Source organism: Aquila chrysaetos, chromosome 3 (assembly GCF_900496995.4).
Source record: "Aquila chrysaetos chrysaetos chromosome 3, bAquChr1.4, whole genome shotgun sequence".
NCBI classification, from domain to species: domain Eukaryota; kingdom Metazoa; phylum Chordata; class Aves; order Accipitriformes; family Accipitridae; genus Aquila; species Aquila chrysaetos.
Genome location: NC_044006.1, coordinates 42,604,611 through 42,629,959, shown reverse-complemented (window position 1 = coordinate 42,629,959; position 25,349 = coordinate 42,604,611). Strand labels below are relative to the sequence as shown.

At 40.8% G+C, this 25,349-nt stretch overlaps 1 protein-coding gene across 1 annotated transcript; it reads right to left on the bottom strand.

Moving 5' to 3' along the window:
• Window positions 1-1,453: 1,453 nt before the first annotated feature.
• C3H7orf31 (chromosome 3 C7orf31 homolog) lies at window positions 1,454-24,209 on the bottom strand. Its single transcript, XM_041122451.1, is given in 8 exon segments — window positions 1,454-1,461; window positions 3,157-3,276; window positions 5,536-5,720; window positions 6,836-6,865; window positions 9,301-9,329; window positions 12,613-12,661; window positions 17,526-17,702; window positions 23,794-24,209. Coding segments are annotated over 8 exon segments (732 nt in total). The 5' UTR covers window positions 23,928-24,209.
• Window positions 24,210-25,349: the final 1,140 nt, after the last annotated feature.

Here is a 25,349-nt window from a genome sequence, read left to right as displayed (position 1 = left end):
CGGAAGTGCTGTAAAGCCAGCAGAGCGGGAATCCATTCCTTCTGTTTTACCTGCAGAATTGCTTAGTCAGTTACCATCAATTAGACCTGTGTATGTACTCTGCATGACAGTGTGCAGGTGTCACTGAATGGCTTAATCCATTACAGGTAATGATGCATTAGCAAAACACAGCTCAAATTGATTTGCTATGCTTATATACCATGTTATGCTTTGTTTTTTTATTTGATACAAATAGTATCTTTTCACTTTTATACAGGCCACACAGAATATAAAAATTGTTGAAGACAATAAATGTGGAATATTCCAATACCAATAGTTTCATACATTCTTTAGAGTAAATCATTGCATTACAATAGAATCTGATAAAGTTACTGATGCACCCTTAAGGAAGAAAGGCAAATTACTCATGTAAATGGAGGAGGATGAATCATAGAAACTCTGCTAAACTTAAACTGGTGTAGTTAGTAAGGAGGCAATAGTCTGCAATGGTAATAGGTCACTTATCAAATACACAATGTACAATAAAGACAGTAAGTTGATGAGTTCAGTGGAGTTGTCCTGATTAACACCAGCTGAACATCTAGCCAATATGTTTCAGTCTCTGCAGTGCTGCACCATTCATATGAGAGCTGCCAACTCATTTTATGGAGATTGTTACTCATACTTCTCAAGGCAAACGGTCATTTGATATGCTGTTATGTAATGGTGGAAACTTTAAATGATAAGATAAAAAATAAGCAGATAATCACAATAACTTTCCCCCCAGAAACCCTGAACAAGTCATTAATCCATTACAGAAGTTCTGTCAAGCAGCTGTGTCAGGAATGATTTAGTATACTTGCCTCTGTTTTATAGTGAGCCTTGCCCTGCGCTTAAGTATTATCAAAGGGAAGGCTTAATTCTGCTGCCTGAATCTGGTAATACTCTTGCCAGTATTATTTGTGGTGGAAGCATGAGATTCTTAGTAAATGCAGTACTTGCTAGTTCCACATCCTCACCTAGTTCTCCAGTTAATCTGCCAACTGCTTTCATGTAATAGTTACCCAGGATAAAGGGACTTGTGGGACTGCTTCCTTAATGGTGACGTATTTTATTGTCACACATTTTTATTGGTTAGGAAAATCAAAATCAATGCACAGTCCCCCAGAAAAACCTCAGATAATTTACAGTTTGTGTGGCCTTTGTTACTAAATGACAAAAAATGAATTTCTTTGAGAAATTTGGAGGCTAACAGTTTGTGATCTTTCATTGCTATCCCAAGTAAATTAATTTAATGAAAAATGCTTACCTCTGAAGTCCGAACTCTGTTGTGATCCCCAGAACTCTTTCAGTGTTTCGTAGCATATTGGTTGTTCTTGGAGAGAGGTTATATTCTAGCTCTTTAACAGTGGAGTTGGGGGCCACTATCTTTGGTGGATTTGAATAGCATATTTGACCCCTTTCTTCAGCAAACTTAGGAAGCTGAAGGGTAAGAAGAAATAGGTAAGGTATAAACCAAATATGTGTGCTGGATAGAAAAGACTATTTTAAAGGTTTGAAATAACACGTGTCACGTCACCCTCCCCTCCCCCAGTTATCTGTTTAGTAAATGCTAATAAAAGTAAAAATGTGGTGGAAGAATGTCTTCAGTAGTCAGTACAGTATTACTACTGAAGTGGAAGATTCAACAGGTACACAATTCAGCTGAACTCAATTCAAATAACTTAGAATCAAGTTCTCCATGGTAGCCACACCTAGACAGAACATTACATGCTATATAAGCTTTCTTTTGTAGTCACAATTATAGACTGCTTTAAAATGGACTGCCACTTACTGTTTCCCTTGTCACATCTGTAAGACTGTGTGTCTACAAAGGCTGTATCTTTCTTTGTTCACCGCTATTTTTTTCTACACTATTCATGACTTTCATCTGTCATGAAACTTCAGGCTACATCCCTTTGGGAAGAGAACTAGTGTTTAGCCAAGCTGAAGAATAGTAGAAACGTGATCATTCATGAACAAATTCACTCTTCCGTTTTATGGACCAGCCCAGTCTCCATCATTATACTGGGGAAGGCAAGGTTGGAGTCAAAGACCATCCACAAAGAGGACATCTGTTTTCTTGAAGACATGGAAATAGAGACACCAGCCTGTTGGTATGTTGGCAGGACTTGTGGAGAGGTAAGGAGGAGCAAAGGTCTACTGCTGCCCAAACTCATTTCTTTGAAGGGCTGCAGAGTGTAATCTGGGCTTCTGAATCAAGCCCTACCCCCACCAAATGTATGGTCAGCAGCTATTATTGCTTCTTCTTGTTGTTGTTCTTATCTCCAGAGCTACTTGGCTAGGTCCTAGGAGAGCTAGTTAGTACTTAAAGGACTTCAGTGACAGGACAGCTTGCTAGCTTCTGATCTTGTTTATATATTGCTGAGGTGGTTGAAAACTGTCTCTAAAGCTTTTCACTCTTTGTATGCATGTGTTGTGGTTTAACCCCAGCCAGCAACTAAGCACCACGCAGCCGCTCACTCACTCCCCCCCCACCCAGTGGGATGGGGGAGAAAATCAGGAAAAAGAAGCAAAACCCATGGGTTGAGATAAGAACAGTTTAATAGAACAGAAAAGAAGAAACTAATAATGATAATGATAACACTAATAAAATGACAACAGCAATAATGAAAGGATTGGAATGTACAAATGATGCGCAGTGCAATTGCTCACCACCTGCTGACCGGCACCCAGCAAGTCCCAGAGCGGCGATTCCCCGCCCCCCCTTCCCAGTTCCTATACTAGACATGACGTCCCATGGTATGGAATACCCTGTTGGCCAGTTTGGGTCAGCTGCCCTGGCTGTGTCCTGTGCCAACTTCTTGTGCCCCTCCAGCTTTCTCGCTGGCTGGGCATGAGAAGCTGAAAAATCCTTGACATTAGTCTAAACACTACTGGCAACAACTGAAAACATCAGTGTTATCAACATTCTTCACATACTGAACTCAAACCATAGCACTGTACCAGCTACTAGGAAGACAGTTAACTCTATCTCAGCTGAAACTAGGACAGCATGATACCTAATTCATAGCCTGCAAGTGTTTGGAACAGTACAGGAGCTCTCGGTGTAGAAATGTCTCCCATGAAAGAGATGCAGAGAAGTTTGATTAAAAAAACAAACAAACAAAAAAGGGCATTTTGCTCTTTTTCCATATGAACTACGTCCTTGGAAGTATGTGTGCTGTCCCGGCCAGTGTACAGCCTTCTTCTGGGAGTCAGAGGGAATACGGACAACTTCATGCCTGTATGGATTACCTACAGGGGAAATATTTAACATGTTGTAATGGAACACCATTGATCAGAATGACAGGAGGATCTGCATTTTAAGCTGTAGACATATGCTCACTATACAGGCAGCTGTGCTGGTGGAAGAGGTTCTGTGAGCTGCTGCTGCTGTTTCTTCTACCTTGGGAGACTGACCTCATAGATTTGCAGACAGAACTCATCTTCACTCTTTCGGTACAAAATCAGCAAAGTTAGATCAGATCACCCATTTAATCAGTGTAAGTTAACCCAGCTGTCTTTTTAGAAGCACTCAATGTGATTATCTGCACCACCAGATCTGCAAGGCTAGTTGTCTTGGGCAGAGAGGTGGTGACAAGCAGCTGAGGGCAGGATCTTATACCAGATAAAGCTGTCTCTGCAGAAGGTCATCTGCCCATGGCCAATTGCAGGAGCTCTAGATGGTTTCACCCACCAGCAGGGAAGATTCTTATTGCATTTTATGTGCATGATTTTTACAAACAGCAACAACAAACAATAAAGCTTGATGAATTTTGAAGCTGGCTCTGTACTCATAATGTGACCATCAGAGGAATAACTGAATGCTACTAGATGTCTTGCAAAAGTGAAACTGCAGTGCATGCTTGGAAGAGCTTAATTTCCAAACCTGGTTCTATCACTGCTTTTTCTCTCCAATCTTTCTGCCTCCGTTTCCCTATTTACTTCACAGAGATAGTGTCAGCATTAACTACATAATAGCTACTCTGAGTTTTGTAAAGGTGAGATGCAGAAAAGGCACAAAGCTTTTAAATACAACCTTCCAGTGGTAAAAGTCACCTGAGTGTGGTCTGGGTTATCAGTAGTTAACCAGAGATTTCTCCTTCAGTCACTGAGAACTGGCGTGTCCTGATCTCAGAGGAAGTCAAAACATATGGAGGGAACAGCAAATGAAGTTAAAGTATTTTCTAAGTGCCAGTGGTAGCTGGCCCCTTAGTAATTCTGAACCTGCTAAGCTTTGCTGGAAATAGGTCTTGGCCTCCGATGATCCTCCTGTTGTGCAAAAATAGGCTTTGTATGCCCACTTCCATACATGATTAGTGTTTCTTAAATTGACCAATGATCAATGAAAACTGACTAAAAATGACTACTCCTAGCACTACATATTCTGTGGAAAGATTTTGGGTTTGGATGATCAAATACTTCACTAAAAATGGCTCATGTACCCAATTATATACATGACTGTACAGCACTGTGCTGATGACTGGGAATGGCAGCTAATTAATGCAAATGGACCTCTTACTTAACATTATCAGCTTTTACTCTGCTGAAAAGCTTCTTATCCATGCCAGTGTATGCTTTTTCTGTTTCACACAGTTATTGCCAAACCCTTCCTGGCAGGCACTGCCATGGCACACAGAGGTGCTGGCTTTCTCCTGTCCCAAATTCCCCATCACCCTGTGTGGTCAGCAGCTGCCAAGGACTCGTCATCAGTTCATGCAAGTGATCTTTAAAGTCTTACAAAACGAAGAACCTGTCAAAATCCCAATGTAGGACAACACCTCCAGGGAAGAGCAGAATAAAACAAAAATTTCATGCCCTTTTCCTCCAATACATTATGTAAAAAACTCTCAGGGTAAAATGCTGCTGGGGTTAAAAACAAATACCTCATGATGGCTTACACTGTAAATTATGTTTAATAATTTTTTTCTGTAAATAATGTCTAGGACTTCATCTCAGTCTTCGTAAGGGATAAGAAGAATTACTTTTTCTCACTGGACCTTGTTCTACCATCTGTGTAGTGATAAAATCTTTTAAATCATTCAGCTCTTATTTCAGGGGTATCTCTGTTGTCCTTAGCAAAGGTATAGCAGGCATGACTAGGGTCCCAAATTGCTAGGTTTTGATCCCACTGATGCATTTTTTTCCTTTCTCTTCCACCATTTTGGACTGTGAAGAATTATTTGTCTGACAGAAGATACCAGGTGATACACTAAATGATCCATCTTGCTTTTGTGGGGATTAGCAGCTATGTTAATAGCTCTGTTGGTTTCTGAGGCTACAAGGTGTTCACATGAGTCAGGTTTATTCATCATTCTCAATGCTGAGGTATCCTCCATGGAGGCTGCAACTATCAGCACATAGAGCTCTAATTTAAGCCAAGATGCTTAGCTTAACCAGTGATACATTCAGATTGTGGCTCTGTTAAGCTTCAGTAGGAAAGAGTCATGACTTCAGTAGTGTTTCTAAGTAAGTTTCAAGAATAAATGGTAAACCAACAGAGTGCTGTCTTACCTCTGGTCTTTCTCAGAACAACCACATCAAAAGCCTTGGTAGGGATATTGGAATGGAAAGGCTGATGACTGCTTGCATCAATCGCAGTGTCTAAATCCTCATGTGATCTGAAGTTTGGGATCATGGCATACGTAGAGATGTGTGTCTGATAGGGATGAGAGGTGGGAAATGGCAGGCATAGTAGTCTTGGGTTGGTTTGAGTTGTCAGGAAGAAGGAAAGAAAGAAAGAAAATTTCCTTATTTCGCATTTCACAGAGTTTTAGCATTAAATATAACTTTGCAAGAACTGGGAGAGATGTGAGAATCAGAAAGGCAGTATCTTAGTTCTTTAATCCCCTCTTGCTTGCACCATGCAAAGAATTCACAATGAAGATTCCCTTGCAGCTTTTGTACATAACCAGTCATACCAATTCACATTTACTTTTATGTGGCTTAAGGGAAGGAAAATGTGGACTTCTGATTCTTGCACAGCTCCAGGTAATAGTAACTGAGTTTGTGCTTGTGAAATCAAAATTTGCCTCTAAGAAGATGTTTATTTCTGGGAGGAAGGAGGGTAAAGCTAAACTGGAGAGTTTTATGGGATACTGAGAACCGGGATTTCATGGAGTGCCCATGTTCCTGTAGCTGTTCTTTTCAGCTTTCAGTTTTTCATGATAGAATAATTAAAAAACTTATTAAAATCAGGGGAGTCCTGAAATCTTCTGAGGAAAATGAAAGCAGTGGTTTATTCCAGTAAGAGAGACTAGCACCCTGTTTGGATTCTTCTAAACTTTACCACAGCTGCATGCAGCAGCTTACTGAGAGCAAACACTTTTCCCCAGTTGCTGTATAAAGCAATGTCACAACCTTATACAGGAGCCAAATTCATCCCATTCCTGAGGCTGTACATCATGACATAACGAGATGTCTTGTCAAGCTGGGCTTTTCTGAGGCTTCTCTCTCATAAATCTGCTTTATACATACTCTAGATCCCTTAGCTGTGCTTGCTGGGTGCTCCCAAACACTTTAGTTCACATTAGGTAAAGAGGCCATGAACAACACAGTCAAGAAAACCCAATTAGCCCATAGGCAAGTCAGCAAGATCAGTATTGGTTAGGAGAGTGGGTGTGCTAGGCAAATACTGCTAACCTGCTAAACCTATCATTACATGCTTCATTCGAGAGAGATTTTTTGCCTAGGAGCGTTGCTGCTGCTTATTGCCAAGGAACCTGCACTGTGCAGTTATGGCTGTAAGAGGAACAACCTGCCTTTTTGTTTCATTAAGGAAAGATAAGATATAATATAGGTGAAATGTACTTACTTAGCCAAACTATCTGGTGGTTTATGAAGCCTATATTGGGGAAGAAAAATAATAAGTTACATGAAGTGACCCATGTTCATTTGCACCTCCCACACTTTATCTCAATCAGTGCAATCAATATACATTAAGGACAAATCAATGTGTAAGCAGTGCAGATAATATTCTTACTGATACCACTCACTACATGAGGAATGTTTTGTGTTGCCAGGTGCCCAAGACTGAAAAGACACTGGGAACAAGTGATGTGTAGAATGTCTTTTTAAAAGGAGTGAGGAAAAAATCTAGCCTCTAACCCTTTTGTGTAATAAGCTCTGTATTAATTAACAATGGTATGTGCTATCAGTAAAAATAAATCCTTTTATCAGTAATGCAAAACAAAAAACATATCCTGTTTATGCTTGTAGAGAAAATACTTATTCATTCCATGCTGATAAATTATCTATATATTACCATGGAGACTTATTTTGTACTTCAAATAAGTTTTTTTAAAAAAAGCAATCAAAAGAAAACACTAACTTTAAAGGGAAAGAATTTCATCACTGAGTCTAGCTAAGAGTCTCTTGGCTATTGTGCCAAGTCAGAAAGATATCTGATTAAAAAAATAATTAATTTGCTTAATGGTTCTTTGTGGTATAATGAAAAAAAAAAAAGCCTAAAATATACAGTATTACTGGACTAATCTAAGTGGTTGTCCTGGAGCTCCAAAATCCCATGTATTTCATGAGAAAGGCTTACTTACCAGGTCTTGCTTGAAAGTCTTCACCGTATATGGGTAGGAGATGTTATCTGATGATAGCCATTTTTAAAGCTTTATTGTTTGCACAGTGATCACACAAAGTTTCTTGATTCTACAAGCCATACACCAAAATCTTCATATAGCTAAACCCCCTTGTTTTTCTCAGTGAGGAGAGGGATGTCCCAGATTTATTCCCATGCAGGAGATAGTGATAACTTCTCAGGGCTCCTCTCCTTGATCAGCTTGAGGACAGAGCCCTGTGGGATGTTAATAGGCCCCATGGGGACACCATCATTTCAGCCTCAGCAGTTCCTGTGGGAACTCTCTTCCACAGCTGGGGATTGCTCAGTAGCCTGGTTAATGACATAGCCATGGCATAGGAGCTGCACCCAAGCTCTTTTCAAGTCACCTGTGACTCAAGAGCTGCAACTTGGCCACTCCATCATTGAATAAGTCTCCATAAAAGTAGGTGTTGCACAGTTACAAAGAGGAAATATGCCCCCTTGCTCAAAGAATTTAAATACAGCCCTGTGCTTATTTCTTTCCATACTGAGATGGGTGTTTTGAGATAAACTTCAAGTGCCAGGTCAATTTTGTTCACACGTTCTGATACAACAGATAGAAGTCATGCATTTCATTGTGAAATCTGTGCTGTGATGCTATGGGACTCAGTGCAATCAACATGAAGTGTGATATCTCACAAATTACTGTGCCAGCATAACTCATGCCTCAACTGAGCTGAACAAAAGATCTACTTTTAATGTGTGATGCTACACAGATAACAGGACTTGAAGTGTAGGATTCTGAAAACCATTTGTATAGTGTTACAATCATAATGACCTGGGACTCTGATTCAAACTTTGTGTCAGTCTTGAAAATGGAAAGCTTTTACAGAAATAGCCATACTTACAGAATAGCAATCTTTAAAAGTTTATTCCACAGATACTTTTAATTGATTTTCCATTTCTACGGTGAGAATTGGTGCTGTATGTCTACTGGTGCTGTAGATGTGAAGGAGAATACTTCTTAGTGTTTATTACAGTTGCAGTTGCATATTACAATTACAATTGTAACACAATATGAATTGAAAATAAACACTAAGAAGTATTTTCAATTTCCATTTCCATTCACATTGTGTTACATGGGAATTTTTACATTCTTCGTTGCATTCATTGGACATATTACCGATACAAATATGCATAAATAAGGAGAGTCAGTCTGCTTTGTGCTGTGGCTGGCAGAACTACTTAAGTACCTTTGTAGAGCACTTTTCATTATAACATCTAAACTTAAGGCAGCTATAAAATAAGGATGAACATGCATTTTCATGACTACCATGATTTAGAGAAGCTTTGTGAGCTCAGGTTGTAACAGCCAGCAAAACTTTGCGTTTTCAAAGGTGGAAAGTTGTTTAGAGTGTTCCTCACTCAAACTGGATAATCAAGCCTGAAGCCACCCAGAATGGATGGCAGTATAGAAAGGTAGAGCTCTGCCTGGAAAGCAAAAAAGGAATAGCAGCTTTTCCAAATTTGTCACTGAGATGCTTTCACTGCAGTTCTAGTAGGCTTTTGCTGGCATCTGCCAGTATTACACAAGAAACAGTTGCTCAGTATTGTTATCTGCCCCTTTATGTTCAGTCCACAGAAAATATGGAGTCTATCAGTATCTTGAAAAGACGTCAGACTCAAGCTGGAGGGACTTACGCTCCCAGTTTGGAAAGCCCCAGAACAAATCCAGGGAGTGGTCCATATGGACATCCTCCCATTTCCCTAACAATGAGCGCACTGCGGGCACTCTTCAAACACTTTTTGGTAAAATAGTCATAAACCAAGTTTCATGTGAGAGAGAGTATCCTTATGGAGGCACTGGCTTCGCCTGCAGAGCACTAGGTGCAGAGACACACTTGTTCAGTAATGGTAATAAAAGAGATATTGGAATCTGTGTGACTTTCATGAGGCTCCCACTATTTTTCTACTCGACACATGGTAGGAGCCTCTGAAGAGCTGCTGCTTCTCTCAGGTGTGGTGTTGGCCTGAGAGTGATGCAGTGTGTGGGGGGTGATGACCTTCAGCTTCTTTTCTAGATCAGGCCAGAGAAGTTTTTGCTGCTCTTTCCTGTTAATTTCCCACATACTCAGTAAATTATTAAGAGAATAAGATGTATCACTCTGCCAATTTTAATAGGAAAGAAATTATGACTGGAGAATAAAACGTTTCACATGTCTAAATTGGCTTTCTCTGCAGCTTTTTATTCTTGCAAAGGGAGGCAATCACTTATCTTGCCTAACCTTAAAACCTGCTTGGTCAGGGAGCTGCAGGTTAGGGAACCACCAGGGGTTGAGGAGCTGGGGGATAGCCAGAGGAATGTAAGTCTGTGTGGTGTGATAAACAGTGAAAGCAGATTAAAATCCACATGGAAAAAAGCCAGGTTTCATTCATTCTGTGCTGTCACTGAACCCACTGAAAACCTCATTGGTGTGACTTGTCTTTCGAAAGACAGCTGCAAATGCTCTAGCCTGATGTGGGGGGTGTGTGTGTGTGTGTGTGTATAACTAGGGTTCTTGGCAATGGCTGAAAGGTGTTTTTCAAGGCGTTTCAGGCTTTTGCAGTCTTGTTTGATGTAAACTTATTACACCTTTAGATGGGAGGAGACAACTACTTTTCTCCAGTACATTTAACTGGGAGGGCATATGTATGTGGTCCACTGCTAATGCACTTATAAAAGCACATCTGCACAAACCCAGTGATTCATTCTAGTGCAAAACAGCATAAGGATACGTAGTGTACATACTTAAGGCAAAGGCATAGTTGTCCCACGAAAGTGTACAGAGTTATTGCAAATGCCTGGTAATTCATTTCCCACAAAGACAGTAATGGCTCAAAGGAGCCCTCACAGGCTATAAGGTAAATAAACTGCCTGTTACTAGCTCCCAGGTAGGCCTGCAGAGCACCACTTGGAGGGTATTTTTCAGGAAAGGTTCCATGTGGCTGTCACTGCTTAATAGTCCCTGACAGCAGGAAGAATATTTGCTCTGAAGGACTTTGGACTATGAATGTGGAAGATTTGTTTTGGTGTGTTTCACTTTTTGTTTTAAAGGATATAGTCTTTCCTTCAATTTAAAAGTCTTTCAAAGACCAAGAAAATGCAAACTTATGGGAAAAGAAAATGCTCAAACTAGGACAGAGCATAAAGACCCAGCACGTTTCAGGTTAAGGTGTGACTGCAAAATAATGGAGAAAGTACATCAATGTGCTGTTGATTGAATATTCAGAGTCCAAGGTCATGTACTTTTCAGTACGTACAGGGGCAGAGTTTGATCTACTCTTGTGTAAAACTTCCTTCCTCCTTACAAAGCTAGCACAAGGGCAGAGTCCCAGCAGTCCCTGGTTGCTTCCTCTTAAGGAAGCAAATCCCCAGGAAGGTGCCACAATCTCCACCTCAGCCTGTGTACATGGATGATCCATTCTGGTAAGGAGCTGGCACAAGGAACGCTCTTGCTGTGAAGTGAATGGGTCCCAGAGCATCCTTAACCAAGAAGCATTTGAGATTGACCAGTTTAGGGATTACTGAAAACACAGCAGGCTTGCTACCCCATGCAAAGGGCAGTTTTTAATTTTTGTCCACAATCTGTGTTTCTGCTGTTTCAGGGATACCAACATAAATGTCACATAACAGGACACTTACTTGACTAGCAAGTCACAGTGGACCAAATTGTTCCCCAGCATCATTCCACTGCAGTCGGTGGAGTTTTGCTGGGGATGGATTAGGTAATAAAACAGAACCACCCAGCTTGACCGAGCAACATAAGAGTGCCCACTTTGCATGGATGTTAGTTTTAAAACAATTTTAATAGTGCTCCATTATCTTTCAAAAGTGCACAGGCCAGTTCTTGTTACTTAGTGCTTAGGCAACTTGTAGGAAGAAACTCACAGGGAAACTTGCTATTCATTGTAGCTTGTAATCAAATTCTGCAGAAGCAGCACAGCCAATGCCTCTAATGTGCATTGCTAGTCAAAGGCCATAACGTGTCCCAGTAAAAATTAGTTTTGGCTCGTACACTCTGGTAGGTTAACCACACTCACTCCTGCTTGTGCTGCATGCTGTAATGAGGTAATAAAGAGAGAAGCCTGCAAAAAGCAGTGGATTACAAAGAGCAGGGTTGCAGGTTTCCTTGTGTAGCTTCTGTGGCCTGTTTACAATTACCTCTCCTGCTTTTCTAGAGTGTCTGAGTTTACACAAAATGTGGAGAAGGTACCTCACCTGAAGGGACGCTAAAGGGAGAGTGGTGGGGTCAAACAATGCGCCTCACAGCCCTATAAAGATAACTGAGAAATCGTTGCAGAATTATTCTCAGGTTTCTAATATGCTCTAGTTATCAATGCTAATATGAGAGGTGTAACTTGTTCATTTTCTGCTTTTGGAGAATTTACATTTACACTTTAAATTATCTTAATCTAGAATCTCGGTAGTTTGATCAAATTTAAGCGTTTTGCTGGTGCCATCAAGTGGCAAAATGTTGGATTGCAGAACTCCAGCAGCATCCAAATTCACTCAGTCTACTATCTCTTGAACAGCAGCAGTGAGGAAAATAATCCCTGCCAAGTCTCCTCCAAAATACATCTGTATATATATACACACCAGAAAAATGGACTGACATACACGTGGTGTCATGGTTACTTCAGTTACTTCAGTTTAATCTGGATTCTAACTAGTAGAAAGGCTAATATTTTTGAGTATTACAAGTAGATAAATATGGACAACCTCTAAAGCAAACTCAGAGACCCTTGTTAAAGAGATATTAAACTGAAGGAGCACAATGCCATATTCTGCATTTCCTTCCCCATTGTGTTTGTTCTCCTTTGTTACTAGCTAATCCCTTTTTACACAACTTGGCCCTTCAGATTTCATATCAGATCTGCACTTCATATCATATGTGCATAATATCACCAGAGTGGAATGAATATTCAACTTGCTACTATAGTCACTAAATTCACAATCTGGTTAATGCACAATTTAAACTTAGAGTTCATTATTCATATGCAGATCACTTAAGCTGAGTGACATCATAGTATTGCTCAGTGAAAAGGCCTCTGTGCAAAGAGAAAGCATAAACGTATAAAGCTTATGCTCTATTTGCTTATAAAAAATCCAAATAAATTGTTATGTTTTTGTCTTGATTTCTCAGATAACCCTTAATATCAAAACTCATACATGCTGCCAGTGTGGAAATCTATCCTGGGTTTCAAAATCTCAGTCAGTCATGCAGGGCTGGATTTTGAGAGGTGCTGAGCACTCATGCCTGAATCCAAAGTTCCTGAGAACCCCTTTGAAAGCCTGGCCCTTACAGCCCCTCACCATGCACACCTAACAGTAGGAGCTGTGGGAATGCCTTGAATGGGTGCAGGTTCCAACTTTTGACCCTATAAGGAGTTAAGTTATTCCTATGTTATGGGGATCACTTTCAGCTCCTTCTGATGCCAAAGGTTTCCCAGAATCCAGCCAAACTGCATGGTGCTTTTCACTGAAAAGAATCTGAAGGGAAGACAACACCATACCTGTCTTTGAGTTTAAACAATGGAAAACAAAGCAGTTGTTCGTATGGGACATCAGGTAGAAAACCCCCCAAAAACACAACAGAAGAGAGGGCAAATGGAAGTGCCAAAATGAAGGAAATGCAATTGGAAAAATCAGCCATCATCAGTAATATTTTCCTGTTATTAGAAATAGCCTTATAGTTCTGACTTGGCCTTGCTAAAGCTGAGCTTCACCCAAACTGTCTAATAAACTAACTGTTGCTAAAAGGAGTGGGTGGCCTTAATTGCATGGCCGAAGAAGAGATGTTGGCTGCAAGAAAGGGAGAGAAATGATGCTGAATCAGAAAGGATTTATTTGACCTTTATGGCTGGCTCAGTGGGCTCCTAAGGCTTGAGGGTTATAGCACAGTCCAACCAAATGTGCTCATAATACTCTGGGTCTAACCACAAGTTCAGAATGGTTATTGTCTTCTCTTTTGTTTTAAGCACTTTCCCACATTAACACTGTCCAGTGTAATTCATGCTTCTGTGCCACAGGTGCTGTCAGTTGAGCAACGCAGGCATCTATGGTCAGACTTAGCCTTCCAGCTCTCGTGCAAGGCTGTGTGTTCAGAAGTGCTGAGCACCTCCACCTTAAACTAAAGTCACTGAGACTCCCCTCCTGCCTCTCAGCCCCATCACACCACAGTAGTACCCGACTTCCATCCCAGAGGCCAGGTCCTGTGCGCCCTTCTGACGGGACAGCTGGTGCTGAGGATGCTCCCTTATGACAGACTGTGCCACAGGATGGTGCTACTATGGAGCACTTTAGAGCCAAATTCAGGGATTTAAGGGGTCTGAATGCTGATTTGGAATGATCAATGCACATGTAGGATTGCCATGACAAAAATTCTCTTTCCAGCATTAAAATGGAAACCTACTAAGCTGGAAATGCTTAGCTTTTGCCTAGTTCAACTACTGTGCTTGTGAAGAAGCACTTTTTATTATTTCTGTGTTTGATGCTTGTGGGTGGCATAGCTCAATAAGTAATACATTGCATTTGAAGTCTTTTGGAGCAGTGCCTCTGCAAAGTGGCAGTAGTTGTATCTGTAGAAGGATGTCTTTATGTTCCTTGTACTTACTTTGAATCAAGGTGGATGACTTTTGCATTGGAAACTGCCTCTCCCATTCAGAAGAGCATGTGTAGTTGTAGTAGTTTGGCTGTAACTTGGAGAAGGGCCTGACTGTGGGTGGGTTAGAACTAGGTGATCTCCAGAGATCCCTTCCAACCTGAACCTGGCTGTGACTCCACTGCTTGGAAAAAGAAGATCTCATGAGCTGTTCTCCCTGTGCTCTCCCTGAACCCTGGAATCTGCTGGGTAGCACTGGGCATCACTTCATTTCATTTTCTTCTAAAAGCAAGCTTTGCCAGCCCCTTGTTTCTCATGTAACAAAAATTCTGTTGGATTCTGTGGCTTTATACATAGGAAATTTGCCAGCATGTGTAAAAGCCACAAATAAGTTATGTAGAGGTGCACTGGAAAATATATTCTTCACTTTTTTCTCATAAAATTTCATAGACATCTTACAAAATGATTTAAAAAATGAAGCACAAGCAAACACACCCCTCTTACCACTAGTTTTAGAACCACAGAGTCTATGACTCTGATGCTTGCCCTGTGTACTATACTTTCACAGCCCAAAGTCCTGCACATATATAGAAAATACCAATAGCAGTGTAACCTAATAATGTCTTATTTACTAGAAAGTTATATTTAAATAAACCCTAACAGTGGCATTTTATTTAAGTATTTTTATATGGTTCTTATGAAAAAGCAATATTTGCTCCATAAAAATAAAATAATTCTCACTGTGGATATTTACTGAAGTTTTATTTACAAGCTGTATTAAAACCATATTTATTTAAGCTTCTCATACTTCCCCCGCTGAAATTTGTGCCAGTGCTATCAGAGGCACAGCCATGAAAATACTTCATTTGTATCTTGCCCACTTCAGCTTTCTTCTCTGTAATTGTTTGCACTAGAGTAAGTTTCTAATTAATTTCTAGCCTGTATCTCTGGTAGGTTTCATTGAGATCAGTGAAGGTGGTGCTGTTGAGGATACTGTAGCTCTGCTACTTACTTGGAAGCTAGTCTGTGTAATACAGAAACTTAGTGTGGAGGAAAGGCTACTCTATTTTGCCCCTACAACAGCACTATCAGGATTGTGGGTACCTGGGTATGCTCTGAACAACTCTTCTGCAGTATCACTTTACTGTGAGAGTTGCCCAAGACAAACAACAAATGAACATGGTTTGATAAAGTAGCTTGCAAACCTCTTCTTCCTTTCTGACTGCTAAATTGGTTTTCTGAGATGGAGCATGTAGTCACTGTGACTCATCTACCTTCTCATTTGGTACTATGCTGGAGTTAGCCAAAACCTTTGCTTGCTCTCAATGTGAGGGTAGGAATGCAAAGACAGCAACACAGAATATATGCCACCTAGGTATTTTCCACCTTGTGGAAGAGGGAAGGCTTGTTTCTGGACCTCTTTTTCTCTTCAGAGTGGGATTCACTTGGATGGGTCAGGGGCTCTACACTAGTGTGCCTGAACAACAAATAATCCAAGGGATTGCATATTCAGAAAAGAAAAACACAAGAGCAATGAAAATTCTTGTTTCAAGCTCATTATACATTCTTGCGCAGATACTGTCACTGTGGGATCATAGCACCTTGCCGTGCTCCTGGGATGGAAGTCCCATCAGCATCATTTAACAAGAGCAAGTGCTGGATTCTGCACCTGGGATGGGGTAATCCTGGTTATATGTACAAATTAGGGGACAAGAGGCTGGAGAGGAGCCCTGTGGAAAGAGATCTGGGGTTTGGGTTGACGGCGAGTTGAATATGAGTCAACAGTGTGCCCTGGCAGCCAAAAGGGCCAACCGTGTCCTGGGGTGCATCAAGCACAGCATAGCTAGCCGGTCGAGGGAGGTGATTGTCCCACTCCACACCGCACTGGTGCGGCCCCACCTTGAGTACTGTGTGCAGTTTTGGGAGTCTCAGTATAAGAAGGACATCAAACTGTTAGAGTGTGTCTAGAGGAGGGTGACCAAGATGGTGAAAAGTCTCAAGGGCAAGACTTAGGAGGAACAGCTGAGGTCACTTGTCTTGTTCACCTTGGAGAAGAGAAGGCTGAGAGCTGACCCCACTGCAGCCTACAGCTTCCTCAAGGGAGGCAGTGGAGGGAGAGTTGCTGATCTCCTCTCTCTGGTGACCAGCGATAAGACACATGGAAATGGTATGAAGCTGCTTCAGGGGAAGTTCAGATTAGACATTAGGAAAAGGTTCTTCCCGGAGAGGGTGGTCAGTCACTGGAACAGCCTCCCCAGGGAATTGGTCATGGCACTAAGCCTGTCAGAGTTCAAGGAGCATCTGGACGATGCTCTTAGTCATATGATTTAGTTTTAGGTAGCCCTGCAGGGAGCAGGGAGTTGGACTTAATGATCCTTATGGGTCCCTTCAAACTCGAGATAGTCTGATTCTATGACCATTTTACAGAGAGGCTAGTTCATGATAATGCAGAGGAGAGCAAGGACAGGAAGGCATGTTTCCAGTCTTTGAGTCATGTTTTAACCCTTGGACAGCCATGCAGATGCCCAGTCTGCATCTTCCATTCCTATTCTCCAGGGAAGGCTGCAGGGATGAAAGCTATCTTTGAACTTCTCCAAGTCAGCCCTAAGCAGCAGCATGTTCTGCCTCCAAAGCTTTTCTGTAATTGAAACCTACCTGAATGTCTGAACAATGGAGATTTGGCATCATCGTTTATCTATCTATAAGCTAGTCAGTCTCCTTTCTTTCTTTCTTGTATTTTTTTGACTAATGCTATCATGATGAGCAAGAAATTTTGGAACTGGTTTCAGTGGAAGTGGCACCAACCTCAATGTATTCTAAAGAAGAAACTGGCTGTGGTAAGAGGCTAGGAGAAGAAGTCCTGACTCAGAAAGCATACTCCAGAGCTCTTCCCCTCAGCTGTTGTCTAGACAGATTTCTTCTTTTACAACAGCTTTCTGAAAAAGCTGAGCACCAACTTTTCATGTTTATGCCTATGGGATTTGTAGATGCTGTAAATTAGGCCAGTAGTGACATTTTTAACAGCCAACAGTAAATAATTATCAAATTATAGGCAAAAAATAAATATGGAAATTTGGAACTTTAAGTGTTTCAGCAAAACACTGTGTGGAGATTTGTGGGCACCAATATATTCCCACATTAATATTTAGGGTATTTTGAAAAGAGTAGAAGCTTAAATTGCCCATTTTTGGAATGCAGATATTTGCATATCTCAGTCTACATTGTCCTCTAACCTGTTAACTGTCTGTTGCTATTCTTGTTAAAAACACTTCACTTAAACATTTTGACTGTGAGAAGTATGTCTAGCCTACCTTGGCCAAGGGTCTACACCACTACCATAAGTTTGATGTCCTTTAACAAATGTACATGGAGACTTACCCTTTGCCCTGTTGTCTTCTGGCAGTACAGGTAGTACAATTCCTCCATGCTCCCTTTCTGCTCCCCAGGGAAGCTTGCAGCAGTGAAGGGATTCCGTGAACTCTTTATATCTGAAAGAAAAAAAACACAAAACAAAATGTCCTTTAATGGCAGCAACAGTGATGGTTACTTGAAATCTTTTAAACAATGACAACTTGGCTTTATTTTCTTGGCTCTGAGTTACTCAGCCTTATTCTAGGTAATGCTATTATGGTGAACTGTCACTAGAAGTAAGTACAAAGGTGATTGCCAATTGTTTAACAGAGGTTGAATCAAGTTGTCTGTTTTGATCAGTGAGATGAAGAAAGAAGGTGATAGATACGTGCAGCATGTACATCTTACAGTGTAATTGAGTCTTAGCTGCCAGCAGGTAGATACCTGCACTGTCCCTTCAGTACTATGTAAGTGGCATATGGACAGCAAATATATGCAATGGCACAGATGGAAGCTTTAGCATGTAATTCCTACTGATTTGTTATTTGTGCCATTGAAAACCTCCCTTCTCCATCTCTAGAGACGGGTGAGAAATGTTACTGTTTAGTAGGTTTAATTCACACTGAATGCAAGCTGTGTCAGGCATTTCACATGGATGTGCTAGTGTCTGAGGATATCCAGTACATTTCCATACATCTGTGTCATTTGAAATCAAGCAGTCCAATGTGTTTAGATGCATGTTCACCTCACATAGTTTTGGTTTACAGTGTTGTAAAGATGAACACCAAGCTCACAGAAAATTTAAAGCTTCCTTTTCTTTTGGGTGGCAGCAGTCTTCCAGTCAGCAGAACACATGCACAGCCAACCATTTTATTAAGGAGAGGTAGGTCCTGCGAGGATGTTGTGGTTTAACCCCAGCTGGCAACTAAGCACCACACAGCTGCTCGCTCTCTCCCCACAGTGGGATGGGGGAGAGAATCAGAAGAGTAAAAGTGAGAAAACTTGTGGGTTGAGATAAAGACAGTTTAATAGGTAAAGCAAAAGCCACGCCCACAAGCAAAGCAAAACAAGGAATTCATTCACTGCTTCCCATCGGCAGGCAGGCGTTCAGCCATCTCCAGGAAAGCAGGGCTACATCATGCGTAACAGTTACTTGGGAAGACAAACTCCTAATGTCCCCCCCACTTCATTCTTCCCTCAGCTTTATATGGTGAGCGTGATGTCATATGGTCTGGAATATCCCTGTAGTCAGTTGGGGTCAGCTGTCCCAGATGTGTCCCCTCCCAATTTCTTGTGCCCCCCCCAGCCTCCTCACTGGTGGGGTGGTGCGAGAAGCAGAAAAGGCCTTGGCTCTGTGTAAGCACTGCTCAGCAGTAACGAAAACATCCCTGTGTTATCAATACTGTTTTCAGCACAAATCCAAACCATAGCCCCATACTCACTGCTATGAAGAAAATTAACTCTATCCAGCCAAAACCAGCACAGAGGAGCAGGGAGTTGGATTCAATGATCCTTATGGATCCCTCCCAACTTGAAACATTCTATGATTCCATAAAAGCCAAAGTGAGTAATTTAAATTTGACTTAGATGTCCAGGAATTTCTGAAAACCTTATCAAGGAAGTAATGAACTGTTGTGGTATGTGATGAGGATGGTCACCCTTGGGATGTTTTACTGGTGCGCTGTCTTCATTCATATGAAACCAGAGAGGGTGATGTTTAGGTGAATGGGTTGGGAACCAGCAGCCATATCTGTGTTTGTTGTCAGCCCTTCCATCACTGAGTGGCCCCAATTCTTACTTTAGCTAGACCTCATCTGTACTACCATCTTTTTCTGATTTGGGTGTTTCTTTACTGATGTGTGAAGCAGCTGGACAAGGCTGCAGACCAGTAGGAGTGGCTTTGTTGACTGTGGTGTAGCCACTTGTCATGGTTTAACCCCAGCCAGCAACTAAGCACAACGCAGCTTCTCACTCACTCCCCCTCCACCCAGTGGGATAGGGAGAAAATCAGGAAAAGAAGTAAAACTCATGGGTTGAGATAAGAATGGTTTAATAGAACAGAAAAGAAGAAACTAATAATGATAATGATAACACTAATAAAAATGACAACAGCAATAATAAAAGGATTGGAATGTACAAATGATGCGCAGTGCAATTGCTCACCACCCGCCGATCGACACCCAGTTAGTCCCCGAGCGGCGATCCCCCCGCCCCACTCCCCCCAGTTTCTATACTAGACGTGACGTCACATGGTATGGAATACCCCTTTGGCCACTTTGGGTCAGCTGCCCTGGCTGTGTCCTGTGCCAACTGGGCATGAGAAGCTGAGAAATCCTTGACTTGAGACTAAACACTACTTAGCAACAACTGAAAACATCAGTGTGTTATCAACATTCTTGGCATACTGAACTCAAAACATAGCACTGTACCAGCTACTAGGAAGACAATTAACTCTATCCCAGCTGAAACCAGGAAACCACTGTACTGCTATCACAGCACAGGCTGTAGTGAATCATGCAAATATTCCAACTTGCTCCCAATTACCTTGGGTTTCTTTGCCCTGTGCTCCAAAGTACGGTGTTGCTCTAGGTTTCTGGACGAGTGACTCCTGATGGAGCAAAGCGCATCAGCTAAAGAAATCCTTGCTTAACGTTATTCATCTTTGCTAGCATTGATCATTACTTTGGAGATGGAGGGGGAAAGTGTTTTTTATTAAGCTATACTGGGAAAAAGAGCCACTTTGTAGGTACTATCTGGATTCAGGCTTAGGGTGTTTTTCAGGTGTAAGGTTCCCCTAATTCTGACTTCATCTTACATTGATGCAGAGGTAGAATAACATCCCTGAGGCCACATCTCCTAAAATGTGAGGGGAAATAGGCTCATTATTATGTGGCTATGAGCATTTCAATGAGCATTACAATCCTGACATTTGCTATGAGTATAGGCTTTTAAGGAAGAAAAAATAATGGCTACAAAAACTACTTCTCAGAGTACATTTAGACTCAAACTGTGGCAGACTCCTAGATATCTAAATAGATCTTAGGGAAATCTATGGCAGGGATCATGATCTACAAGACAGACAGTGCTCCTGTGGTGTTGTGTTTTGTTCTCTCTGGTTTCGTGGCAGTGCCCTCCTATCATGTAGTTCCTTTTGTGTGGTTCAGCATCACTCTGCTGCTGCTGCCTGATGCTGTTCCTTTATCCATTTTGCCAGGATGCAAAGGGCAATATGTTTGTATTGTACGATGAACCAAAATAAGAATTTGATGTGCCATAGATTATCAGAAAGCTTTTCTGTGTTTAAGTTTCTGAATGAACTCAAGCATCCATTTCTTAAGTTCTGTCTAAAGCCTTGTTTCCCATTTCTGAAAGTAGGCAGGCAGATGCCAAGTGACCTGCATGGCTGTGGTGTTTGTGTTCATTAAGCTGACTCTTACTGGAAACATTAATAAATCATTCCTGTTGACTGCTATCTATACGTTACTAAATTGCAGAACAACCACTTTACCTTAGACAGAAAAGAGATGCATTGCACACAAAGGTCTGATCATCCATTCAGCCCAATCAGGACTTTGTTAAGCTTAAAATGTTTCCAAGTCTCCTTCTCACAAAGAAACATTTGTAGCTGATATTGATCCAGTGATATTGAAGATCTCAAGGACACATAAAAAAATGTCTCTGCCCAGAGAATATAAAAAGAGGGCTAGAGTGAACAAAGTTTTAAAGAATGTATCATGAATAATCCTTAAGAGTCTCAGCAATATAGTCAATGATTTAATAGAGACTGTTACTATTTCTAACTTCCACAATTGTAGATTTATTCTGAATTTTGACAGTCAATTTCTGGGTTTCTGTCTCTTTTGATCTGACCAAAAAAACCCCCACCCGAGAGCTAATGTTCTGGGATCAAAGCATCAGTTTGCTAGTGCCTCCTTTATTTTTAAAAAGTTAAATTTTTCCCTTCAAATTTGTTTTGTTGTGGGGAGCTCAAACCAGACTGTATGAATAGAGTGTCTTAGACTGTGAGCTTGTGAAGGGCTCCAGTAACTGGTTTGATCAGTGCATGAAGCCAACACATCTGAGGGGGTATGTTGCCGACAGCTTCCAGAAGGTCTGTGGAAAGAGAATTCTTAAAGGGATAGGATTAGGACCTGCCTCTGTGTGAGTTCACATAGGATGCATTCACACTGGCATTTTAATTTGTATCAGGAGTGCACTTTTGACATGAATCTTCCAATGGTCTCTATTTTGCAGTGTCTTGGTTTTGAAGAACATGAACTGGATTCCTTCTGGATGAAATTAACTGAAAGATGGGCTCCAGGAACACACCAGGAGGGCACCGCAGCCACAAATGGACCCTCAGTCCCTGGAATCACGCTAGAGGTAAACCAAAGTAAAGAGCACCTGAAATGCATTTTTTCTGGACCTCAGATCCTCAGCACCGACTGTTTCACTCTACACATCTCCTGTATTCCACAATACTTGCCAACAAAGACATAGTCACTGAGCAACATACTGACTTGGAATTCAGTGAAATTTTTTGGGTGGTGGGAACAGCTGAACATTTTTTTAATTAACTGTTGCCCAATAAACATATAAATAACTATATACATCATGTTACTATATCAACATGGAATTTGACTATCTGATCATAGGGTAAAATTCTTAGGGTACCTTCTTTTTATACATATAACCTCGCATTATACAAATACACATATGTGCCTCTGGTTATTCAGGGGCACTGTTTATCAATGCAAATATTGGTAACAAATACTCTAGTCCAAGATGATAATGTAAGAAAATTCATGGATGCATTATTTTTAAAAGCTAAGGACAACTGTGTTCTATTTATTTATTTGCTTGTAATTATGTGACTAGAAAAAAATGCACCATTTTAAAAACATGCAGTCACCTTCTTTTCAGGTATAAATTGGCGAGTTCATGTGAGTGTGTGTTTACATTAGCAGAAAAATGTAGCTTACTGCCTGTGTTACAATACAGATTTTCCTTTTCACAGAGAAAAGAAATGTTATGACCTGGCCATGCTTAGTTCTTGTTTGTGTTTCAGAGTTGAGTCTAACATAGATGTCATCTGAAAGATGCTTTGCTGGTGTGTTCAGATCCTGACATTGCAGCCCATCCTGAGCTTAATGTTTGCTTTTGCTGGGTATCCTGTGTAGCCAACATGAATATTTCCAGTACATTCACTAGGATTTAGATCAGGCCTATAATTCAGTAAACTTTCAAGTCTGTCAATAGTTAAAACAGTTCGGATGGAAATTCACCCAAATTCCTGTAATGCAAGGAATACAACAAAAACTCGCCTCAGGGGAGATATGTAAGTGGGAGGCAACAAGACACAGTTTGACAAGTGTGATAATCCAATAATATCAAAATACTCTGACTGGAATTCAGATGTTGGGTATGAGACATCACAAATAATGGAAGAAGTTGGCAGTAGTAGTAAACCAGAAGGCCATCAGTAAGATGGAAACTAAGAATTGATTTTACTAACAAAAGAGATAAAATCTCACGTGAAAGAACAGTGAAGGACTTGAGGCTAACTCTGGAATCTGTTATGTATGTAAAAAATAGAAATTTAGATCCAAAAAAAATTTGTCATGAGTACTCAGCAGCATGGAGGTTCAGCTTTCCAGAACTTTAAATACTGCAGGAGTTCTGCCATATCCTGCCCCCTAGCTAACAGTATAATTGGGCCTGTAAAACACAGTAAAAATGCATTGATTCCTGAAACCTCCTGATTATACATTGATGACTACGAAAGCAAAATGCAGGCTTCCTGTAATTTTAAATTTGAGTTTTAAAGTTTATCTCAGTAATTCTAGGTCAACCTGTAATCTAGGGGAAAAAAAGAAAGGTTCAAAGCAGGAATAGATCAAAGAATAACATTACAAATGTTGGTGATCAGTTTGTGAAATATGCTCATTTTTTTCAAACTAGAAATACGATATACATGTTGTTTTTATTCTTTATGAAAATTATTTCTGGAGATTTTGAGCCCTAAAGCCACAGTATAACGTATTTTAGCAGTCCTCTTTTAGCTGTAATCAACGTATTTCCCAGGGAACTGACAGACTATTGCACAAAGTAGAAAACGTTTTATTTCATTAAAACAAAAAGAAAAAATTTTGTCATGCCAGAAAAACATAACCATTAGAAAATACTTTCAGTAATGGAATCATTTACCTTTACGAATTCTGTTGTTACCTGTCTTGTGAGATGGTTGGACAAGAAGGAATTTGAAGTGGAGTTAGTACTTCATTGGACTCAAAGATTCTTGACAGGATTTCAGTTCCCTCAATTTCTCTATAGTAGTGGGGCAGGGCATGTAGCAGCATCATATTTCATATTTGAGCTTCCAGGGGAAGATACAGGGATAAAATACCAAATCATCAAAGGTTTTGTTAGTGCATCTGGTTACTAAAGAGGAAACATAGCTGAGTTCTGCCTAGTTCTGGCAAGTGTTGACAGGAAACAATGGTTGCTTTTACTACTGCTATTGGTTTTGTGTACCAACTTACAAAATAAAACAAAAAAAGGCAGATTAAAGAGGTATGATACTGTTGCTTAGTGTTACTGATGAACAGAAGCTAGAAATAAACTTTTGAGTAATGGGAGGAGAAAGTGTGGACTTGCGCTCTGAAAGTCTCGCTTGTGAAAGTCTCACTTATTGAGTTTAGATTCACTGTAAAGTTCCAGTCCCACTCTGAAAAGGATGATATTAAACCCGTGATACTTTTCATAGAAAAGAATTTTTTCCTTAATTGCCATGATTTTTGTCTTTCTACCTCTGTGCTGAGAGGAAATGCTTTAGTCCTCCTTCCACTCGAGCAAAGTTATATTTCAACACTGGTTGATTAGCTCTGTGTGAGGAGAGGTGCTGTATTAGGTCAGCATAAACCCCTCTGCTCTCTAGAACGCCATGCGGGCATTTATATCTGAACAAGTTGCCTCTGTTCTGAGCTGCTCTGTTGTGCAAGAGAAAAGCACCAGGACTTGTACTTTCTACCCAGTGAAGCTCTTGTTCACAGCATCGAGAGTCTCCTCTCAAAAAACACCAGCAACTTCTTAGATGAAGTATATGAAGAAGCACTACTGCTTCCTCCCCCGACCACCAGGAGCCAGCAGAGCATTCCCTTGCATCTGTGCCCTGCTTTTTCCGGGAGAATCCTTGGTTTTCCTGAGGAAGCCCTCAGGACCCCATTTCTCTATGACAAGCCCAGTAGGGGTGTGTAATAACATTTAGTAAAAGCTCACAGGTACAAAGGGAAGCACTGAATTCACTCTGCTCTCCACAAGCTGTGACAAGGCTCCTTTTGACTAAAAACTAATGGCTCATCACATGAAGAAGGCTGAGAGGCCTTTGTTTTACCTCCTTACATCTTGAGTTGTACCTTGAAGCCACTTCTGCATTGCTCTACACTTAATAGTCTGCTAGCTTTTGGATATGGATCTTACAGTGGAAAGAGGAGTCTGAGGAGAGCCTCAAGGAGAAAGCAGCAATATATATTCATCTCACTGGTGCACGTTTGCTATCCTGACTTTGGCAAAGCTTTGACAAAAAGAGTATTTTGATCAGGCCCTCTTCTTCTCAGACATATGTCAGTGAAATGCGAAAGATTTTGCTTTGCCTTATTAAAAAAGGAAACTAATTTGAACATATTTGAAATATGTTATTCTTCTAGGATGTCTGGGGGTTTTCGCCATATGTATTGTAAGAAAAGAAGCTGATGTAGCATGTTCCAGTGAAAAAAATGCAAATG